Source organism: Diaporthe amygdali, assembly GCF_026229845.1.
Source record: "Diaporthe amygdali strain CAA958 chromosome Unknown NODE_1_length_4327563_cov_65_473760, whole genome shotgun sequence".
Taxonomy (NCBI): domain Eukaryota; kingdom Fungi; phylum Ascomycota; class Sordariomycetes; order Diaporthales; family Diaporthaceae; genus Diaporthe; species Diaporthe amygdali.
Window position 1 is genome coordinate 1089615 of NW_026517021.1, and position 23387 is coordinate 1113001.

The 23387-nt window shown below is 46.6% G+C and overlaps 7 protein-coding genes across 7 annotated transcripts; 5 read left to right on the forward strand and 2 right to left on the reverse strand.

The window, feature by feature from the left end:
• Nucleotides 1-311: 311 nt before the first annotated feature.
• J7T55_005897 (dihydropseudooxynicotine hydrolase) lies at nt 312-1701 on the forward strand (the record flags this gene model as incomplete). Its single annotated transcript, XM_053138366.1, has 2 exons — nt 312-359; nt 439-1701. The coding sequence occupies 2 exons, from the start codon at nt 312-314 to the stop codon at nt 1699-1701; spliced, it is 1311 nt and encodes a 436-aa protein (XP_053000668.1).
• A 1205-nt stretch (nt 1702-2906) lies between these two features.
• On the forward strand, nt 2907-4941 carry J7T55_005898 (major facilitator superfamily transporter; the record flags this gene model as incomplete). Its single annotated transcript, XM_053138377.1, has 5 exons — nt 2907-3296; nt 3351-3591; nt 3650-3718; nt 3792-4238; nt 4307-4941. 5 exons carry the CDS (start codon nt 2907-2909, stop codon nt 4939-4941), a joined length of 1782 nt encoding a protein of 593 aa, XP_053000669.1.
• Nucleotides 4942-8213: 3272 nt separating this feature from the next.
• J7T55_005900 (uncharacterized protein) lies at nt 8214-10607 on the forward strand (the record flags this gene model as incomplete). Its single annotated transcript, XM_053138398.1, has 1 exon — nt 8214-10607. The coding sequence occupies one exon, from the start codon at nt 8214-8216 to the stop codon at nt 10605-10607; it is 2394 nt and encodes a 797-aa protein (XP_053000670.1).
• Nucleotides 10608-10911: 304 nt separating this feature from the next.
• J7T55_005901 (uncharacterized protein) lies at nt 10912-13151 on the reverse strand (the record flags this gene model as incomplete). The annotated part of the gene is made up of 7 exons (XM_053138409.1): nt 10912-11240; nt 11308-11774; nt 11828-11972; nt 12036-12134; nt 12515-12586; nt 12873-12899; nt 13100-13151. The coding sequence occupies 7 exons, from the start codon at nt 13149-13151 to the stop codon at nt 10912-10914; spliced, it is 1191 nt and encodes a 396-aa protein (XP_053000671.1).
• Nucleotides 13152-16348: 3197 nt separating this feature from the next.
• Nucleotides 16349-16792, forward strand: J7T55_005902 (uncharacterized protein; the record flags this gene model as incomplete). Its single annotated transcript, XM_053138421.1, has 1 exon — nt 16349-16792. The coding sequence occupies one exon, from the start codon at nt 16349-16351 to the stop codon at nt 16790-16792; it is 444 nt and encodes a 147-aa protein (XP_053000672.1).
• Nucleotides 16793-17807: 1015 nt separating this feature from the next.
• J7T55_005903 (uncharacterized protein) lies at nt 17808-18649 on the reverse strand (the record flags this gene model as incomplete). Its single annotated transcript, XM_053138432.1, has 4 exons — nt 17808-17999; nt 18087-18221; nt 18328-18398; nt 18604-18649. 4 exons carry the CDS (start codon nt 18647-18649, stop codon nt 17808-17810), a joined length of 444 nt encoding a protein of 147 aa, XP_053000673.1.
• Nucleotides 18650-19012: 363 nt separating this feature from the next.
• J7T55_005904 (uncharacterized protein) lies at nt 19013-20642 on the forward strand (the record flags this gene model as incomplete). Its single annotated transcript, XM_053138443.1, has 6 exons — nt 19013-19122; nt 19663-19701; nt 19771-19847; nt 20104-20161; nt 20275-20315; nt 20383-20642. 6 exons carry the CDS (start codon nt 19013-19015, stop codon nt 20640-20642), a joined length of 585 nt encoding a protein of 194 aa, XP_053000674.1.
• Between the last annotated feature and the right edge of the window lie 2745 nt (nt 20643-23387).

A 23387-nucleotide genomic window follows, 5' to 3' on the forward strand; every position in this document is an offset into this window, starting at 1 on the left:
AGCAACGCCGCGCGAAGGATTCAGTGTCGCGTCCTACTACGACGTATGTGGGTGTGGCATATTACAAGTCTGCAGTAGCACCTTCACATCCTCGTCAATGATTTCGTGAACACAAGTATAAAGAGGATGGTCCGCACTTCTCAACATGGGAGTGGCTTTTTGGCCCACCATCGGGTGTTACAGTCTATGGCCGACTAGAACGTGCTCCAGCTTCAACAGTTGTAGCACAGTATCGCCCACAGCCGGCAGCTCGGAGCCACTGACCAGGACATCATCCGGAAAAATACACCACCACACAACGGCCAGTTATCATGAAGCCGAGCCACGTTCTTGTCTGGAGCGCTCAGCTCCTGGCCGCAGTACGTGCTCTCATTTCCGTCCCAGCCCCCATCAACCTCAACGTCTCCTGGGCAATTGCTGACCTCGACTCCGGACTAGGCGGCCCAGAACAACGCCACAAATGAGACCACATTGCCCCTCAGCACCGACAGCGAGTTCTCTTACATATTAAGTGTGGTTCTTGCGCTGTCCAATAACTTGGGCTCAAACACCGGCGAAGTCCTTCGTGCTGCCTCGCAAATCACGCCCGGTGATTTTGAAAGCTGGTACAGCCAGTTCAGCTACCTCGCAGGCCAGATCGAGGCCCAAGGCGACAGTACCACATCTCCAATCGGTCAACTGGAGTCTTACTTTCATGCAGCATCCTACTACCGGACTTCAGGCTTTTTCCTCGTTCACAACAGCTCTGATCCTCGACTGTACAGTCTTTGGGACAGCCAACTGAAGGACTTCGCCCAGGCTATCGAGCTACTCGCCTTTCCCGGCGAAAAACTCACCATCCAGGCCCCAGGCTTCACCATTCCAGCCTACTTCTACCCAGCCGAGACATACTGCTCCCCATCAAAGAAGGCGAAACGCGCCTGCGTTGACTCAACCAAGCGCCCAACCATCGTTGCCGTGAGCGGCTACGACGGCAGCCAAGAGGACCTATACCATGGGATAGGACGCCAGGCCACCTCTCGAGGATACAACTTTATCTCCTACGAGGGCCCAGGGCAGCCCACCGTGCGCCGCGAGCAAGGCCTCGGCTTCATCCCGAACTGGTGGGACGTAGTAACCCCGGTGGTCGACTACCTCGAAACGCGTGATGACGTCGACATGGACAAGCTGATCCTGCACGGCCAGTCCTTCGGCGCGATCCTCGTCGTGCGCGCCGCGGCCGTGGAACGGCGCTTCGCGGGCGTGACGGTGGTGGACGGGCTATACAACCTACAGCAGGTCCTCAAGGATCTCTTCCCCGCGCAGCTGATCCAGCTGTACGAGGCCGGCAACGAGACCGCCTTCAACGCGTACACCCTGGCCATCTACAACAGCGGCCTGGCGCCCACCAGCTTCAAGTGGGTCGTCGACCAGGGCCTCTGGGCTTTCAAGACGAACTCGTATTACAACTGGTTTGACCAGCTGGGCAACTACACTATCGATGGGTTCGCGCAGAATCTGACGGTTCCCGTCTTTGTGGGTGGTGCCGACCACGATACGGTCGGTCTGGAACAGGCGCCTACTGCTGCGCAAATGATTGGTTCTGAGGCGACGTTCCATCTGTTCCAGTCCAACACTGGCGCAGGTGAACATTGCCAGATCGGCGCAGAGAGCCAACTTGGGCTGACGATGTATGACTGGGTTGCGAAAGTAGTCGGCTAACTCTGTGTATTCAATGAAATATAATCTGATGCCAAGATATCAAGGAAGGGCAGCCCGTCGTGTCAACAGGGTGCATTCGTAAGGTATGACATGATTTCTCGGGATGCCTCTCTTGTTGCCCCCCATTAGCCCATGAGAATATGTTAAGAAGAAATTTTAAAAAGAGTCAATATTACGCCCTCATCCAAAAATGTTCTCATGCCGTCTATATCTTCGTTCTTTATCAATGTTAGGAGGTCGACACCTTTGTGCAGCTGAATTGCGTTGCTCAGCCGCGCACATCCTTCAGTGTATGAGATGATGGCAGACGTAGGCACCACCCTAGATCAAACCAACATGTTCGTTATTTGTGGTCAGCACCTGCGGCTGTTCTAAACTCCTCTTCATCCAAGAACAACTAGTGAGACGTCTCTTTCCAACGCTCCCAGCCATGCCAGGGAAAAAGAGTTGCGGACCTAACCGTGGACAGAGCGGGTGCGCCTGAGCCCTGAAAACTGGGCCAGCAGATGGCGTCGAAATTGAACAGACATATCTGCACCAGACTTCGGGCGATTGCACATTTTACACGTCCAAATCTGATGAAGAATGCTACGTATGAGAGATAAAAGGACCGCTCATGAAAAAGCCTTTCGCTCCACAGACATATAGGCTTACAGCAAAGCTAAGATATTAAGCTACATCTAGTAAGTAATAATCAGTCTGAATTGATTTTTTGTTGAATGTTCTCAGATTCATTTGCAAAATATTATGCACAGGGATTAATGAACAGTAAAATTAATTCCGCTGCATCTTGTGTTGGACACTTTGATCGCTAGATGCAGCGCTTTGGGGCCGCACCGTCTATTAGTCGATCTCTAGAATTGAAAGAAATACTAAATTTTCATTTTGTTCTCCTTAGTCTCGCGCCTTGTTCTAGCCATGCTCACTAATGTGCTTGATCACACGTTTACTTTTTGCTCAAAATATATTAGGCAAAAAAATGATGACTCGGTTCGAATTTCAATAAATATCAAAGCCTAATGCTATTTCTTGTGGGCTCTTTTTAAACTATCCAGCAACACTCATGCCCAATAAATCGACTCCGCGCATCACTCCGCATCTCATGAGGTATACTACGCCAACGGTGTGCGAATAAATATTCCAGTCTCGCGGAAGACCTAAAAGCGAAACAAATTCGACAGAAAAAGTCATTCAGGGCTGCGAAAATGAGCGAGCAGGGCAATTTTCGAAGTGGCTTGTTTCCAGCTGCTGGAACGGGTGCCCGGTCTCTGAACCCCTTTTCTGAAAAAGCAGAAAGGGAACCAAGTATCGATGTCACGTCCTTCTCGTTGCAGACCTTGCCTCCGATGACCAGTTCCAGCCAGAGCAACTCTGATAGCTTGCCAGAGGAGGATCGAGGTTCACGCATCTTGGAATTAGGTCACCAGGAGCAACTGGCACAGTCCCCAGAAATCTCACAAGCGGATGCGGTTGAGCCGTACCACGTCTTTGGAACTCGGAAAAAATGGGCAGTGGTGGGCCTGATTGGCTTGGCTGGCACTTTCTCTGGCTTGTCATCTAATATTTACTTCCCGTGCCTCAACTCAATTGAAAAAGTAAGCTAAGCCAACCTCACGCCCCATCCTCCTTTTCTAGCTAACGGGCCATAGGAATTCACAGTATCGCACAAATTTGGTTCCCTTACAATTACTACCTACCAGCTTTTCCAAGGTGTCGCGCCACTTTTATGGGGAACATTATCAGAAAGCTTGGGTAGACGCCAAGTTTATGTCTATTCTTTCATCGTCTATATTATTGCCAACATTGTTTTGAGCTTTTCGCCCTTGTTCGTGGTCCTATTCATTTTTCGCGCCTTGCAAGCCTGCGGTAGCGCCTCAGTTGTTAGCATCGGTATGTGGATGACCCTCGAATCTCACAAACCATCCGCATATGACTGATATATTGGCAGGCAACGGGGTCATTCAAGATATCTCGACTTCCTCCGAGCGCGGTGGTCTCCTAAGCATGTACCAGGCTAGTAAGCTAGAAGAAGAACCGCCATCATAGTCAACACTATTGAGGTCGGCCTAACCGTGAATTACTTTCCATAGTACGCAACTTCAGTATTGCCATCGGGCCTTTGATCGGAGGCGCTCTATCTCAAACATGGGGATTCCGGTCAACATTCATCTTCCTTGCAGTCAGCGCCGGCCTAGTTATCATCACAATGGTCATGTTTCTGCCTGAAACGCTGCGAACTGTCGCTGGAAACGGCTCCGTGCGCGTCAAAAGCATCTTTTACAAGCCTTTGTGGGATAGCATCTGCAGGAAGCCATCCGATCTGACAGGGCCAGATAAGACGGTCAGGAGGATGCCGAAGCCCCGTGATTTTGTGAAACCTCTTTGCATGCTATCGGAAACCGACACGCTGCTGAACCTCATATTCGGTGCAGTCGCTTACTCGATCTGGTCTATCGTTAATGCCACTACGCCGGCGCTGCTGGGAGAGACATTTGGTCTCAGCGAACTCCAATTGGGTTACGCATCTTTACCAAACGGTACGTTAAGCAATCTCATTGAGAGTTGTTCCAGAACGAACAATAATGATAACATTTGGTTCTAACAGGCATTGGCACAATTATGGGATCATGGCTCGCCGGACGGCTCATGGACAGGGACTACAGGACCGTCGAGATAACTTACAAAATCGCACACGGTATCACGGATGATCGCGAAATATCACCCAAGTCCATACCTGGAGACTTTCCGATCGAAAAGGCACGCTTCCGTCACGTCTTCTGGGCCGCCCCGCTGCTGGCTGTCTTGACCGCGCTATACGGTGCCGCGCTCTGGAAGCCATCCCTTACTTCGAAACCCGGCTGGTTGGCGGTGCCTCTGACACTACAACTCCTCATCGCGCTGACCAGCAACATGATCTTCGCGATCAACTCCACCCTCATTACGGACTTGCATCCCGGAAACGGCGCTGCCGCCACGGCTATGAACAATTTCGCAAGATGCGGTTTGTCTGCTGGGGCTGTCCCCGCCGCCCATTACTTGATTGAGAAGTTTGGGCGACTGCAGACATTCGGGGGCATGGCTGTCGCATTCGCCCTCTGCATTTCTTTGGCAATAATGAGTCGCATTTGGGGTATGAAGTGGAGGAATGACAGGTTGAGGAAGGCCGACAATGCAAAGGCCGAAAATGCGAAGGCCGAGAATAGGAGGGGGTGGATGGTCTGGAGGCGGTGGCGATCTTGAGCCAAAAAAAATGGTAAGCAGTGGCACGATCTGGACCATGAACTGTTTAGCAGCGAAGCCTCGTTTCTTTCCTATGGGCAGAGCGAACATTGTCAAGATGAGAATGCAGAGGTCCCGGGTGCGAACCTGACCCCGATTCGACACATACAATGTCGCGGCGGGCTTGCCGATGCGAACTTGTGCATTCTCTCTGCACAAGTCCGCTCACCTAGGCTTAGAGTTATTCTTCTTGCTATATTCTTTCCTCTCGAATTGGAAACCGCAATGAGTTTTTAGTCGTGATCTAAGAATGCATTCAACATTATTTTGTGACACTTCCCCCCCCCCCCCGGGTTGATTTGGAACAACGCTCGTACATACAGAAAATGAAACGCGGATTCCACTGACGCGAATTATTACTTGGATTCTTTAAATACTACTCATAGCACCATGAGGATATGTTCCAAGGGGTTAAGGAAACGTGCCCTTGCCTCTCCCTTTCATCCCCCCCCCCCCCCGACACCCCCTTCCTCATTGAGCTTAAAACCCTGACCCTTCCCGTTCTCTTATCACACGCTATAGTTTTGTCCTCTATCACACCCTGTTCAGGGGTTCACAATCACTCGAAGCGACCAATTCGCAGCCTTGTCTTCTGCTGTCGATAGGCATCGCCCGAGATCAAAGCCCTCTGAATTCAAATCGCTAGATGCTGACTGTGATCTCATAGCGCTTCAAGGGAGGAAGCCACCAATTCCGAGGTCGAGTCATCCGGGTCTCGCGGGTCAAACTCTGTCGAACCAATCTAGGTCACCGACAATCACACATCCATGGACCGTCCTTCCCCAAAAGGCGCCAGTCAAAGAATTTGGGTACATGAATAGTCGCTGCATCTCAAAGAAATGACCTTGTTCTTCAACCCCTTCTCGCGGTCCCAAGGGGGCAACGCATGGTTTCGAGTCGGTCTGGCATCGTCATTTCCAAATATCACTGGCGAGGATGACGATAACATTGCCCATATACGCCCGTGCGGTGACGGTGCCGATACAAAACCAGGATGCAAAGTATTCTACGTCCCCAAAGAAGATAGCTCGCGTGCCAGCGAGGTGGCACTTGATGATTCGGGGGCACCGTCGGAGGCAGGCGGTTTACGGGATCAGGTGCTTGTGTTCCAGTACAAGGGAAAATTTCACGCAATAAATCAGGCAAGCAATAGTACCTTGTCCCAGACGCCTCAGGTCTGTTTCCAGATTGGGTTTGGCTAATCTGATTTGCAGGAGTGCCCTCATTCATCATATCCTCTCTCAGATGGAACACCTTTCGACATAGAAGATTTTGGTATTGTGTTGAGTTCGGGTATCACATGTCCCAAGCACGGCTGGTCTTTTGATCTGATTACTGGCAGAGGCGATCGGGGTAATTATAGGCTGCAGGTGTGGGAGATTGAGCTCCGTCCTGTTGCGGTGGAAAGCGTTGAAGGAGGCGAGAGTGAAGTTTGGGTGAGAAGGAAGCAAAGGATTGGCTAGCCTTCTAACCCCTACCGTTATGATAGGAATCATGTTTCGATAATTTTCAGCAGCATTCAAATAGTCACCTTGCAACTCTGCATGCTTCACTCCTGCCTTCCCCGACCCAAGGTCGGAACGCACTTCTTTGATTAGATTGACATCGCAGCGACTGAAGTCTTGGTTGCCGGGCATGGGTGTCATGATTTCACCATTGAATTACATTCCTTCTGGCGGTTATTGGTGTGGCAACTTGAATGCGCCGCGGAAGTGCCTAGATTGTAAGCGTGCGTTTTGACGACAAGGAGCATGTCTCGGATACAGCCGAATCGAAAAGGACAGTGACATCGCGTCAAGTACCCACTCACTCGCTCTGAAAACCGTCAGCACAAAATACAGACAGGCAATGACAGCAGAGAATTTTATATTCCATTTATGTTCTGTCAAAACAAAAATGGCAACGCTGGCCGGCGCCCAGAATCTTGGGACGTTTCGATTGGCGCCGGGCTTGGCGACGATGGAGTTGAGGCTGAAGCGAACAGGAGCTTGTACTTTGGTCACTTTGGCGCCACGTTATTGGTGGAAGGCCATCATGCTACGAGGCCTACGGGCTAAAGGGAGGCTCAAGAGCATTATCCCTCGGTAACTGTGAGCGGCGCGATGACGCCAGCGCCAACATCCCCTGCGTTGCAAATCCAATTCACTGGGTCTGTCATCCTCTCATCTCGGCTCCCTGGAAGGCGATCTCCTGACGGCCCACCAAACAAGGTTGTTTCCCTATTTAATCTTGTTCAGTGTGTCGAATTGAATCCACCTTATATTTCGCTTGAGCGGCCGTTTCGCCGAGATATGACGGACCGTTCCTCACAGAAAGATCAGCGAATTAGGGCCCTCGAATTTCCTATCATCCTATCTTGGCGTTTAAGCTTGTGCAGGATTGATGACAGGGGCAATGCAGCCTCCTCAGATGTTCCACCAATACCCGTCGTCTCCGGCTTTCGGATCCGAATGGCAGGTCTCCACCCCCACTCGCCGCCGGTCGTCGATTATCACGTCAACCGCTCCTGTGCTTCGACCGACGGCAGGATCGACAAACAGAAACGGCAAGAAACAGAACGAAACGAAACGAATAGAATATGTGCGATCAGCAACGAAACAGTGACTCTCGTGGCTCACCCACAATATTCTGCAGCACTGCCCTCTACTCACCCTGATTCCCACTTATGATTCCGCGCACGACTCGCTATGTGATCACGAGGATCCAGATGCTTGCCCCTGAGTAGAGAGTTCCTGTTGTGGAAGGGGGCCCGCAAAAGCTTACACGGAGAATCTATCACTCAGTTCAAGCGCTGCCTGCGCATGTTATGTAGAACACCCTTGCAACATCGTTGGCGTCAAACATAAACCTCCGAAATACTCAGGCCAGTCCCCTGAACTCCCCCTAAACAGGAAGCGGGACTCACAACAACATGGACGTTGGTAATCTAAGTCGCACGCTTTTGGAGGCGGTTGTGGTCCACAGAATCGTAGGATATATGTCGAGAATGCCGCTCAATTCTTTCAGTCTTTCCTTTCCTTGAGCAGCACCATCTTGAGTTGGATTGCATCCTTTGAAGTCACCGCAAGCTCGGTGTTGTCTTTCGTTTTTTTCTCGTCAGAGCATCTGCCTGGCTTTACATTCATTAACACATTCATTCATTCATCCATCACGACAGAGCTAGGATCTGTCAGCTTCAATCTCTATCTTACCAATACCCATACAACTTCTAGCACCTGGACAAGTACACAACCATGCGTTCTACACTTATAGGCTCGGCGGCGGCCCTTGCCGGGCTCGTCCGCATGGTGACAGCGGCTACGACATCAGCCGCATACACCGATCCCAAGACTGGCATTGACTTCCAACAATACTCTGCCAACGGTGGCCAGTTTACCTTCGGTATTGCTCTTCCCGAGACGATCGAGTCAGACTTTATCGGACAGCTTGTGGTGCCAATCAGCAAGACAGGAGGATGGGGAGCTGTTTCGCTAGCCGGGAGCATGTTAAACCACCTCCTGCTCGTTGCTTGGGCCAACGGAGAGGAGGTCGTCAGCACTTTCCGAACCGCCAGTGCATATGCCAATCCAGCTGTCTACGACGCCACCGAGGTCAGCGCACTGCCGATCGCCAACGGAACATTCGTCAACAGCACCCATTTCTCTTTCACTTTCCTCTGCGAGGGATGTATCGTGGGTGGTACAACATCGTTCAAGGCGACAGACGAGACACCTGTGCTCGGATGGGCACTTTCTTCTTCAGACCCTACAACTCCCTCCGACCCCACCAGCGACCTGCCTTACCACGATGCCGGATTTGGACTGTACGGAGTCCCAGCTGCTGATGCTCAGTCAGCCAAATTCGAGACTTGGGCTTCGTGGGCCTCCGCGGCTGCCACACCTACGCCAGGAGCCGGCAGCAACTCAACCACACCAGTGGCTGGCAACGCCACTGCCGCTGCTCCCACCACCTCCAACGTGACCTACGACGTGATTGTCGTTGGTGGTGGCCCTGCTGGTATCATCGCTGCTGAGCGTATTGCCGAGTCTGGTTCAAGCGTCCTCCTGATCGAGCGTGGTCCAGCTAACACCGTCGCACTCGGGTCCGAAGAGGGTCTGGAATGGAACAACACCCTGACTCCATATGATATCCCCGCCCTTGGAAGCAGCCTGTCTGCCATTCCCGGCACCAAGGTGTGCAGTGACACCGCCTCGATGGCTGGTTGTCTTCTGGGAGGATCTAGCTCCATCAACGGAGAGAACTTCATCCGCCCTCCTGCGCACGACTTTGAGAACTGGCCCGCGGGATGGTCCTCGAGCGATGTGAGCAAGGCCGCTGACCGCCTGTACTCCCGCAACCCCGGTACCACTCAGCCCTCTGCTGACGGAAAGCACTACGACGACATGGCCTACTCAGTTGTGTCTTCCTACCTGGACGCGCAAGGCTGGACCAACGTTGACTCCATCGAGACACCCAACGAGAAGCACATGGTCTACTCTCGACCCGCTTGGTCCATCACCAACAACCTCCGTGCCGGCCCTGCCAGGACCTACATGCCCTTCGCTGAGGACCTCGACAACTTCACCCTCAAGCTCGGCACTAAGGTCATCCAAGTTAAGCGCACTGGCAGCAGCGTCACTGGTGTCCTTGCCGAGCTCGAGGATGGCAGCCAGCAGATCATCAACCTGAAGGAAGGTGGCAAGGTCGTCCTCGCCGCCGGCGCCCTGTCCACTCCTAGAGTCCTCTGGAACTCTGGCATCGGCAGGTCTGATGCCCTGAAGATTGTCCAGGGTGGTACGACTGGCGTCAAGCTGCCTGACGAGGCCGACTGGATCGACCTTCCTGTTGGCCACGGCCTCAAGGATCACGCCCAGGCTCCTCTGCAGTTCAAGACCTCCGCCAACTACACCGCCTACAAGTACGACAGCATTGCGACCGACCCCGTCGAGTCCGACGTGGCGCTCTATAAGCAAGGTTCCGGTGTCCTTACCCAGGCCGCGCAGAGGATGCACCTGTGGACATCCGTCAACGGCACTGATGGCCGCGAGCGTTACCTGCAGGGAACTGTCAGCTCCATGAAGGACGGCACGGTCACCATCAAGGCCTTCCTAACCCACGGCACCACCTCCACCGGCGAGCTCGGAATCACTGCCGGCGGCAACACCGTCCTGAACGTGAAGCCATGGCTGGTGGACGAGGCGGACAGGGCTGCTTTCTCCGACTTCATCCAGTGGTGGATGGACGTCACCACCAAGAGCAACGGCTCCATCGCCTCCACCATGGCTCTCGACGCGAGCTCCACCCCTGACTCCATCCTCGCCGACAGCCTGATCTCGGGTGACCACTGGGTCGGCACCACCAAGATGGGCACCGATGACGGGCGGAGCAACGGAACCAGCGTCGTCGACACCGACACCAGGGTCTACGGCACCGACAACCTCTTCGTCGTCGATGCCTCGATCCACCCCGACCTGCCCACTGGAAACACACAGGCCATCATCATGGTTGTTGCTGAGCACGCGGCCGAGAAGATTGCCGCCTTCGATGTCGCCACCGGCAGCTCTCCGGACACGGGTGCCGACGATGCTGCCCCCTGCAAGAGGAGGAAGAGGGACAGCATGGGCCGCGTTATCCGCCGCCGTTACTAGGGGTTTTTAACTTGCATGATTAGGTATAGAAGGTTTTAAAGGGGAGTATGGATATAGGTGGTGATTCTTTAGATTCGAAGCTTCTTGTATATTTCTGAACATAGTAGAAAAGAGTCGTCAATGTACATGATACACTTGTCACATACCGCATCAACACATTCACATTTACATTCAAGCAAGATTATTTCAAGGTCGAATCTTATTTCCTGTCCATCTACTTAGAGATGGTAGCAATGATACGAAGTAGCTAGAGACCCATTGGAGATGTCCCACACCACATTTCCATATCTCCTTCTGCCTCGAACTAGAAGAAACTGCCCTTCCATGCATTCGCGACCGCCTGAGCCACCAGTTCGTTGATAGCGTAGCCGGGATGATAATCGTTAAACCACAAGCAGCTCTTTCCATCTGCGTTGTAACAAGTGGCGTTTGGCGCCCCATATGCCGTGGGGTTGTTGATGGCGGTCATGAAAGGGGTCGTCGTATCGATGATTTTCGCCTTAACTCCGCTATTCGTCGACGTGAAGTTCGCAAGGCTGGACGTTAGCATCTGGTTGTATTTCGTGATCACGGCTGCCTCAGAGTCTCTTGCGCTCGATGATTGCTGCAACATCATGGGCGTGTATTGGATCGCTTTCCAGGCATTGTCAGCGTAGTTCTATTGAAGTTTTCTGACGGTGAAATGGGGGCTGAAACTCACGTGGAACGCTCAGCAGGAAGAAGTTTCGCGCGCCAGCGTTGTAGATTATCTGCAGCTGCTCGAAGTACCGAGCAATAACGGCCTTGATAACATCGTCGACATTGCTGAGCCAGTACGTGTTGCCGACGTCATTGACGCCGATCCACACTCCCACAAGGGTATTCGCCGCGGTCCAGGGAGCATACGATGGGTGAGACGCGAGGGAACTGCTGAATTCGCCAACTTGGTCCACGAAGCTTTTAACACTGGGATCGTATGGCGTAACGAGGCTCGAGTCGGTAGTCGCGCCACCGTACGCAAAGTTGTACGCCAGAAGGTTTGAGACTTTCAATTGTGACGCCAACATTCCCACCCAGTTGAGACCGCCGGAAGCTGTATACCCGGGTAAAGCTGGGTTACCGATGGGGTTGCTAGCTGATGGTTTAGTACCGTTGATGTCGAATCCGGTCTGCGAGTACGAGTCTCCGCTGGTTCTAGAATGAGCAAAGTGGGACAAGTCTGGGCTGTTTAAAATACTGACAAAGTGATCATATACTGAGTTCCTGAGGGTGCACTGCTGGGTGCTGCCGTAGAAGTCGTGACTGTTTTGATGGAGCTTGTCGTCGTTGACACCTTAGAAGTGGTTGAGCTCACGGCTGCCGATGATGTTCCTGGAACACACTGAGCTGCATTTCGAATCACAACATCAGTCCAACATCAACGCAGAGCTCAATTCAGCTGTCACTCACAGTAATAGGAATTATACGATGTGCAGACCGATCCTTGAGCACAAGTCGTAGACCCCGTGTATCCAGTGCCACCACATTGCCCATAAACCGGCACGTCTGCTGCGGTGACAGCAGTAAGCAATGACGCCAGCCAGAATAACTTGAAGGCCATCTTCAACGGTCGCGAAGCGAAGCAAACAGACAAGTAAATGTGGGTCGTTCGCGAAGATGCGCCCACCTTCGAGGAAACACGGAAATGAGAGTCTGAAGACACGAATTATAAGGTTTTGAACATCGGAATCGGTCTGGGCCAGAGCTTATCTATCCGCAGGCCGTGATGTTGTGGAGTGAACCTTTCGCCAGTACGGACTACAAGGTTTTCATTTATAGTAGTCAGCAGACGATGCCTCCCTCAAAAGCTGCATGGAGTAGTTGCCCCCGCGTACGTTGAAGTACACGAGGTGGCTTCGCAATAAAAGTATGCTTTCTTCCGACCTGACATGACCATTGGCAGTCCGGACCGTCCTTGGCGCTCTGCATCCTCGTCAATTTGCCCGCTTGGTTGTATTGAGCTGTATTCGGAAGAGGTCAGCCGCGCTTTTTCGGGCTAAAGGCCCTCGAAGCCGGAAATACAAGCACCGCATGTATTGGCATCAAGCGCGCCCCATTTAAAAACATTACAGTATTGCTTCGTGATTAGGACATCAAAAAAAATCATCGAAAATTCGACTGCCTTCTGTCCCGCGCGCAACAGGGAGTCTCAACACTGCCGGGTTGTGTACGAAACTCGTCTTTTGTATCGATATCATGGGCCAAACCTTACTTTCGCATCCAACAGACCTCTTGTTTATAACGCACCGTCAGTTCGGTATTGCTGTAGACGACCTGAAACGAACGCATGGTCAGCTCTTGACATGTCTTCAAATAATAGATGAAACACAACAATTTTCCGCCTGAAGCGCAGAGCTTCATTTAGGACGACTCTTGAAGGCTGCAGTTGGTGTCCAAGTCAATACCCGATTTTGCTCAAGTCCACTCGGAGCATAGTCCGTTTCCGTGCCATTTCAAGTTTTACTAGCACTCACGCGCCGAAGTCCGAGCTGCATGATACCGCATGTGCTGCTTGAGATCCCACATCCTTGTGGCACCTTGTTGAGCTGCTAAAGGTGTCTCTTGAAAGCGTGTATTCCACGTTCAGCATTCTTTAGGCATGCTCGATACTGGTGCTCATGGTAAATCTAGAGGCTCAGGGCCCGGGAAATTGCGACTACAAAAACTTCAAACAAGAACTAATACATTCCTTTTCTTCTGTGCTAAAAAGCGGGTGGTATAGCCTGCGAATCAAGACTACATAGATGGCTAAGCATTATCGGTATAGTTGACCGGGAGAGAATTACTAGCTTGTATTATATCCGGTAGCACGAAAAGACATGCAATTGACATTATTTCCATGAATGCACTTGCATACACCGGCAACCCGCCGAATATAATCCAAGGCAATTGGAGTATGCTTCATCACTTTCTACAAAACTCTTCCCATTCCCGTCGCCGTGATTACCATTCTCCCCTCAACTACGAATGATCAAATACATCCAGTGCATCCTTCGTCTAGCACAGTTTATGGCCCTGTGCGAGCTCGATTCTCATGCTGCAGAGACGGAAATCGCAAGTTTTCGATATCGATCATGCGAATGTGTCTTTGTTTCGCGAACTTGGAACGCGAATCCGATGCAAAGTCTGAGATAGACGACCGCAATATCGGCGACAAAGCATGTTCTTTTTGCTTGCCGTGTTCTCTTTACACATTTCACGAGGGCTTCAACTGCTATTTGCACAAAAGACCGAAGTTCAGACACTACAAGGTACGTCACGTCAAACTATGCTTTTGTTCTAAACATTCAGGGGTATTACAAGCAACAGGAGCTGACAGGCTGGCGTTTAAGTTCAAGGCTGGACATTGGAATGCTCTCCCATATACCGCGATATCTCCTACAAGCGATGCAATAAATCAAGAGCTCTTTCCTCAGGCGAAGGCTGTTCCCGACCTCTGGCGATCAATGACTTTGAATACATTTTATGCCTTCCCTCAACACCAACGTAGGTTTCCCCAGCAATCAACTCGAAATTTGGGCTTCCAAACGAGACCTTGATAACCCTCTAGCTATGAGGCACTTAGCAGTGACTCTCCATGGCGCCATATTCCGTGCAGTTGCCAGTCCTCGAGTAATTTCCTGCCGGACATCGAGGAGCTCTTCCGACCTAACAATCGCAAGCAAAGTCTCACACTAATGACTTGAATGCATGACCCAGCCATGTGCTACTGTGAAGTCCTTACTGTCAAAGAAAGGCTCTATGCTAAGCCACCGAGTCAACGAAGTCTTGATCTCAGACATTTCCAGCAACTCGCTCTCCTGCAATTTTGATCGGTGCGACACATTTCACGTAGACTGAATCTTGATTCAGGCCGAATAGAAAGCTGGCGAGGAGGATTCGGATGATCGGCTTGGATGCATTAGTTTTTGCGTACACATACCCTTGTAGTACCCACACAGCAGGAGCATTTGTTGAATTGGCCTAAGATGAGGATTTCAGGGGTTCGCTCAGGACATGAATCGACAACTCCATGCCAGCGCACCTAGAGCCCTAATGCAAGACAAAGGGAGCCTGAAGCAGCAACATTAGGGAGGCAACGCCGTGGTCTGGAGCTCGGAATCCACATTACGGTAAGAAGGCTGATAGGATTGCATTTGAGCGGACCCAGTCCCGTGTGGAGTCTGCCAGTGCAGGTGATGTCAACGTGTCATTCAGATTCCGCGCAAACAAGGGCGACCGTGAACCGCTCGGGCGGTGTTTCCGCCCAGGTCGTGTGGATGGGCTGAGACTTGACTCTTATTTCAGACGCGACTAAGACACATGCGAGGCGTGTCGACAGCACAGGTGTATATGATGTCAGAAAGCACGAGTATGATTGACAACCATCCATGCCTTCATCGTCAGAGCTCGGGGAAGGGAATCAGTACTGATCCAGATGTCAGCTCCCTAAGATGGCTGAAAGTCGAGACATATCTCAATGGTTTGATGTGAAGTCTAGAGCTCTACGATCTTTGGTTGGCCCAGTGACACAACATCGACTTATTTCCCACATCAGCAACACATCATCAGTTGTTGTGGCGTGGCGTGGCTGAAACTCCTCACCTGAACAGGCGTTGTGGCAGCGTCCCGTGGCATTTCGAATATCCTGATGTGCCATTCTGGCATCATCAAGGCGAAATACGATGTAGGAACGTGAGGGGGCATGATCGATCGATGGCCATGTGGAGTCACCCGCGTCTCTGCATATGCTGTATGTAGAGGCGCGACAATGACCTCAAGAAAAGCCCTCGCTAGCAGTAGCCTGGCAGCAAACCCCTGATGATCAACAGAATCTGTTGAGCCAAAGTTTGATGAGGCATGTTGGATGTAGGCACCTTACATGAGCGCTTATGCAGAAGTGAAAGACATGCATTGAAGGCAACCTATTAACGATGTAGCTTAATGGAACGTTTCATGCACCCCATATGTTCTGTCTCTGCAATTTCATTATAGGGCTCGATATTGCATTGATCGGTGAGAAAAGAAATACGACACGACGACGCCCTTTGCCGTGAAAGTCAGACGTGTAACGTCAGTTTGGAACCCAACCCCCCAGAATCGATCTCGCCCACTCCGCCTTGTTCCTATTTCCAGCAAGCCGAGCGCCAAGCAACGGAGGCGAAGATCCACCCAGATTAAGCTTACATACGAGAACAAAGGAGTTCCCCAAAATCTGACGTAGGATTGGCGGGTTGTCTCTAGCGTTGGCACCCTACTCCACACAACACGGAAGCCGGAGGTGAATACGAGCTCGGGTCCTCGGAGCTATGCCGATCCAAGGTTCAACGTCTGCCGCCAGGAACGCACACTGCCGCGGCTCTTTACGCGATGGCAGCCTGGGGTATCCTCTCTTCGACCACCTGACCCACCATGCTTTTGCGAACAGCTGACATCTGCTCAGTGGGGAGACTGTAACGAGGATCATTCGGAGTCGGGTACGAGCCATGACGACGTTGGAGAACGGAAGTGACGGTAAGCCCTCATCGCTGGTCTGAGGCTGCGTTCATGATATGCATGTCTTGAACAACCGTCTACTCCGCCAAGATCGCGATGCCTATATAAGGTCGAGGCTGCTCTGCTGAGTGGACTTATTGAGCTGTTCACCTCATCCGACACTATCATAACCACCTCACTCTTCAAGACCTTATACTGCTCGACCCCGAACTCTACACCGAGATCGTAATTATAATACCATAATCAAAATGCAGTTCACCACCTTCCTCCTCTCGGCCCTCCTCTCTGCTGGCTCCCTGGCCGCTCCTCTCGAGCCCAGGGCTGAGGCCGTCTCCATGATGGCCCAGGCCACAACATGGACCATCACCAGCCTGCAGCGTGTCGTCGACGCCGCTGACACGACTGCCACCTGGACCTTCGGCATCAACAACGGATCGACCACCACCCCTTGCACTGAGGTCGTTAAGGGACCCCCAGCCTCGCAGACCAACGGAGGCCCAGTCACCTGCGGCGCATACACCGTCACCTCCGGCTGGTCTGGCCAATTCGGCCCCGGCAACGGCTTCACCACCTTCGCTGTTGTCGACTACGCTGCGGGTCTGATCGTTTACCCTGCCTACACCGACAAGCAGGTCCAGGCCGGCACAGTGGTTACTCCCGACCAGAGCTACACCCCCTCCAAGCTCGGTTAAAGCCGTTGTGAAATTCAGCAGCGGGCACCGCAGTGGCGTTATTATGATATCAGTTTCTGAGAAGGATTGGAAAAACTTGGAAGAAGGGATTGAATATGAAAGTCTCTCTTTGTGAAGGAAGTTGGTGTTGGCATATATACCTGCACTCTCGGTCATGAATACAAAAGCGTCACAAAATTCCAATAACAGTTGCAAAAGTGATGCGCTCCTCCTAGTGAAATGAAACTTCTGCAGATCCACACACAAGACGATTGTGTCTACTCAAATTTGACACAAACAGAACAACGAGCTAAGCTTGTCAAAAGACGAATGAAATCCGACCGCTTTTGTTAACTCTATTAACGGATTTGAAGGGGGAAGGCCTTGACATATCATGTGAGTCGGCTGCTTAAGCATGTAGGTCAGTCTAGCTATGTCCGCGCGCAGATTGAACGAATATCTAGCTGGTTAGCAGATTTTAGTCCAGTTATGGATTGTGATAGTCTAATATTAGGTGTGTCAATTCGTAGATCATCAAACAAAATGCTTATTGCTGTCAGACATCTCAGCTCCGACAGGCTTGTTCCCTGAATCCTCCACGCAACGCTTAAGTGCCGACACTCTTTTTCGGTACTCTGAGTGCTTGTTTCCTATCAAAGATTAGTGCATAGGCTAATGTAGTCATTAAAGCTCACTCACACATAGGCATGAGCCTCTTCGAGATCCTCCTGGTAACGTGTTAAACTGACATAGACGGCTTATCCGGTGCCAGAAAGACTAAGCGCTCAGAGTTTATTGCTCCTGCAGTATTCAGGAACGCATGGCAGGACCTGCCAATCTCAGAATCGAGCCGATGCTCGATACCCCTCGCCTGGATGACGTTGTTTGATATCACTCACCTCATCGTAAGAAGACCAGTGGAGCCATATTGCCGATCGTCACATCCTCCGCATTACCGTAACATGCTCGACTCTTCTAGGTGTGGACCTGAGTGGAGACAATTATAGTGCAGAACTACAATAGAACAAACCACGCATCATTCCATGGGGGAACCTTGCCGTAAACATGAATCGAGTGACAGCTCAGATGCCCAGTCTGTTGGGCCACTTTTCACAACAACTCTTCCGTGCTTTCCGTCTTGGAAGCATGCAGGTTGCCTGGGCATGGATTTTCTCCCACCGTAGGTGATATGCATGACATTCGACGTTGAGAATGGGGACTGAAGCACCTTGCACGGTTGTGATGCACATAGTCAATCTGTCTATTATACAGCCAGAAAGTTAGAACCCGGAGCCGAAATCATTCCAGCACTCACCGAATACTTGAGGACGAGAATGCTCACCGTCATCAATACTCGACTCGCGTAGACCGATTTCATTAATCTCCACAGTGCAAGCAAAGGTCGTGTCCTCGCAACAAACGACACCGATTTCGGTGAAGCCCCTTCCCACTGGGTCTCTGATTTAAGACACCAATGAGATCACCGAGATAATTCGCGTCTTCATTTAACCCCCCGACCCCCGGGCACGTCCGCTTCGACCTTTACTTCCGCTCACCAAACAACGTTTGAGTATTAGTGAGAAGGCAGATCCGTATTGGGATCTCGATTCTGAAGCAGTAAGGTCAACTGCAGGCTGCCGGCACTTGTTGACATATTGTGACCATGTTCAATGAAACAATTGATATTAAGCCCAGGATGTGTGTCTACGCGGATCTGCATTAGGAATCATTCTGAACACCACAGTCGAATGAGTTCTGAATTTGGACCATAAGTTTTATAATAGTAGATGACATTGTATATAACTCGTATCGACCACTTGTGCAGAGCATACAGAGAATTGTGAGATTTTGATAACAGAGTAGAGTAGGGTTGTCCATTTCGATCGACCAAATACAGCCAATTCCTCCGGTCCCTCCGCGGACACCTCCTGATAATTTTCCACCCTAAAACATCTGTTCGTCATAGTAGCAGACCTGTCAATCACGCCGCTCCTTAATAGAAGATATGCTAGCATCAGGGCAAAAGATGTCAAGCGAACTTTCTAATTGGGATGATACACATAGCAGTCATGGACATTTAGAAGTGCCATCGAAGTCGTAGCCGCTACTCGAAACGCCGTAACGAACGAATCCTTCATAAGACTAGCTCACGATTTCAGATGAACTTACTCAACAAGACTTTACTTAATCAATATTTAGTATTACGCGTTCCAGAACATTGAAAGCTGGCAACTACAAGCCATGACTACACCAAGGGCCAAATGGTCGGCTTTTCCTTTTGTTTCCAATAGTCTCGACGGCGTCAAACAGCTGCCCTATCAGGAAAATTTGCTTCTCAAGTACTTCATATGGTTAATACTTCCGGGGGAGTGTGGTTGGCGAGTATCTCACTTCACTGTGGCTTAGCTGGGGAAAGTGACCTACCGAGACAAGCAAAGCTTGTGTCCACCCATGCTGCACCCCGTAGCCAGTATGTATAGTCTTCTCGGCAGATCTCCAGCTACTAAAAATTGTAAATCCACGATTAACGGCAATATACCGTGATTTGGGCCAACGTCGGCTTCAGTACGCTCATCGGTCTCCGATTATGGACGGTCCCGATTTGAGATTTTCACCCTCAACATGACATCGGTTGTTTGCCTCGGGCGCACTCTCACCAATTAGCATGAATCTTGGGAGGAGATGTTCCGAATGCCCGATCACAATGAGATTACGCAACTCAATTGTGTCTCAGTAATGCTGATTGTTAAGTCCTTGTGCTCCATCATTGTAGTATTCGCTTACCCCAGGAGGCAACGTGCCTATAACACTCCAACGCATGCGCTGTGAACACGTGGGGCCGACGGTACCTAGCAATTGCCGGCTCGAATAGACTAAACTTTAACATGCAGCATTTCAGGCCAGACAATCAGGATTCATGTGTACAGCTTGTAATGACGAGCGAATAGCACATGTGCATTTGCTCGTGCCCGGGTTATACGCTCGATACCCCGAGTCAGGCATCACCGCTGGGTCGCCTATGTCGCGCAAATCAATTACCCCCTTGGTATAACCTCATACAACCCCGCCAGTAAACGTTGCCCTTTTTTACTTTCGCACCCGAAGTAAAAAAGAAAATAACGTTTGGGATCCTGGCGGAGGCACACACATTTTTTGACCATTATTTGGGCGGCGGTGCTCGTCTTGGAGCCATTTGGTGCGCACTATTTATCTCAATGCCGTACTATGACACGGAGCTTCTTGAGGCATACTAGTTTAAAGGACTCTTCTATCTAGAACTGGCAGTTACGCATGCAAAATGGCAGCCGCTAAATTTCAATCAACTTCCTCAGTCTTTTCAGTCATCACTGGCCTAACGCTGGCAGCCATTGCCTCGGCTCAAAATGCCAGGTAGGTCCCATCAGCTCTTATTACGCACGAACAGACTTGTCCGCAGGGTCAAGACGTTGCGTTCGTCCAATCTCTTGTCTTGCTCACAAGAACCACAAACTGAGGGATCCTAGCTGCCATGAAGTTGCATTCACTTTGTCGGGTGCTGCCGAAAGTATGTATACCTCAAGGTCTGATTCACTTGTGCTTCCGCGTTCATTGGCATGCTAAATAACCCTCAGACTATGATCTAAGTCACTACAACCAATCCACTCCAGCCTTCATACAAACCGCTATATACGATATAGTGAGTGGGTGGTTTACGACCAAATCAGTCAACGGAACCGATACCATTGCCGGATATTACTGCGAACCGACGATTAAAAACGAAAATAGCACAAAGCTGCAGCTTATGTTTCATTCTATCACCGCGAATCGAGACTACTGGTCGGCTATGGGAGGTGAAACTCACCTAGCTCTTATTGCAATTTGTCCAATCTGACTTTGATAAAAGGTACTACGCTTATTGTGTCAACTAACTATACTGGATTAATTTAATTAAACTGAGTAAGTAGGTTTATACTAACTTTATTTATTTTACTAAAGAAATACTTTTATTTACTTTATTCTATTAAGCTGTTTAGTAGATATAATTAAATTAATTTAAATAGATTATTATTAAATTTTTTAGTATTTTAAGTAACTAGTAATCCTTTACCTTATATATTTTTTAAAATATAATAATAGTATAAAATTATATAATGCGTTATATAGTTTAATTAGTGCTAGTATTATAATAAAATTTTAATAATTAATAATAAGAAGCTTTATATAATTAAAGCTTTTAGCTTAAGTAATAGATTAAATTAAGTAGTGTATATTTTAAGTTTTTTTATATATTTTTTTATATATTAAAATAAGCTATTAATTATTTTTTTTTAAGGCTAAGATTAAAATAGCTTTTTATAATACTCTTTTAATTTAGTAATTTGGAATTATGTATAAAAGTATGTTTTTTAGTGCTAAATTTATAATATAATATAATAGTATTATAATACTTTAGCCTTTTATTAACCTTTTTATATTAGTATTGTTTTATTTTTAATGTAGTGTTTTAATAATAAATATATTATGTATTTTATTATAGCTGTAGCTAAGCTTTATTAATTAATACTACTTTTATATTAAATTTTTTAATAAAAAATTTAATATTATAGTTTTAATTATATAGCGTTAATTATAGTATAGGGTGTATATTATATAGGTAAAAGAAATAATTATTTATAGCTATAGCTATATTATATTAATAATTATTAAAAATATAAATTAATTAAGTTTATTTTAAGTATTTAGAGTAGTTTTAAGCTTAAAGTATTAATTGCTAAGTATTAGAAATGTGTTATTATAGTTAATTACAATTTAGTATTTATAAGTATTATATAGTTTATAATATATTAAAGTAGCTTATATGCTTAATAAGGCGTATATTAAATTTAGGTGTATGCTTTATTAAGTGTATAAGCTATTTTAATATAAAATAATACAGCTTTATATAACTCTTTATTTATAAATAGATTTTATAATTATAATTTTAATTACAATTATATTATAATAATAGTAGTAATATTAATAAATTTTTTTTTTATTTTTTTTAAATTCTTTATTTATATATATTAAAATAAAGAGTTAAATATAATTATTAATATTTATTTGTTTATTTATTTTAATATATAGTTATATAAGAATTATAGCTATTATAGTACTTGCTGGTATATATAAGTTTACTCTGCTTTATTAATATATATATATATATACTTTTAGTTATTTTTATTATTAAATTAGCTTTATACTTAATTAGGTATACTTTATAATTAATATTACTAATATTTCTATAAACTTAATTATTTAGTAAGTAGTTTAGGCTGCTATTTTTAAAGTATAGTAAGCTTTTTTTTAAAGTTAGCTTTTTAATAATACTAGTATTAAAAGGGTATAAAACTTGTTAGCTATTTATTTTTTAGTAGTTAGCTTATTTTATTAAGTAAATACTTATAGCTTTAAATATTATACTAGTAATTGTATTATTATTATAATTTAAGTTTTTAGTATTATTAAGGTATATTTATATTAAAAGTATATTAAGAGTTATAGTTTATAGAGCAGTTATATTATTAACTTAATATAGGTAAGTTTAAAATATAGTATTTTTATATATTATTATACTAACTGTATATATAATTAAAAGTTTATTAATTATTAGTAAACTATTAGTATAAATTTTATTATTATAAGTTTTATTTAAATAGTATATTTTTTTAATAATATTTTAGTTATTTTTAATATACTTATAATTATTATATTTATTTTAGCTTTTATTATTTTTTTTTTATTTTTACTTTTTTTATTTAATTTTTAATTAATATTAAAATAAAGCTTTTAAAAGCTTTAAGTATATTAATATTAATAAAATTAATTAAGTTTATATAGTTTTATTTTAAATTTTAAAGGTTTATAATAAAGCTAAAGTAAGTTAGCTTATATTTAGTAAAGAGGATTAGAGAGATATTAGAATAAAGGATGTTAGTAGTTAATTTTAAGAAAATACTATATTTATATAAAGCTTTTTATTAAATATACTGCTTTTTATTATAAGCTTATTGCTTTAAACTTTATTAGTAAATATAAGTATAGAGGCTTTAAAGAAAAAAAAAAGTTAAAGGATAGATTTTTAAAAAGGGAGTTTAGTAGTAAGATAAAGGGCTTTTAATATAAGTATAGTTTATAAAAGCTATATTAAATAGTAATTATTTTTACTTTTATATTTAAATTTTAGCTTTATTATTATTAAAGGTTAATATTATAAGGTTATAAGTTTTATATATTAATATTTAAAAAGCTTTTACTAAATATAAACTTAATTAAGTATAGTATTTAGTTTTTATTTAATAGCTATTTTTTAAAAAGTTTTAAGTAAAATATATTTATATATTAATAAAAAGTAATAATTAAAAAAGTATTAGTATTTAGTATTTTTATATTATATAAACTTTTATAAGTTTACTTAAAAGGAGTTATTTTTAAATTATTAAATAATAGTTATTATAATATTTTATTTATAAAATATATAAAAACTAAAATTATATTAATTATAGCTTATTTTAATTTATATATATTTAGTTAAGTATATTATTAATTTATATATAAGCTTAATTAGAGTAGTTATTTAAAATTAAAATTTATTGTGGTT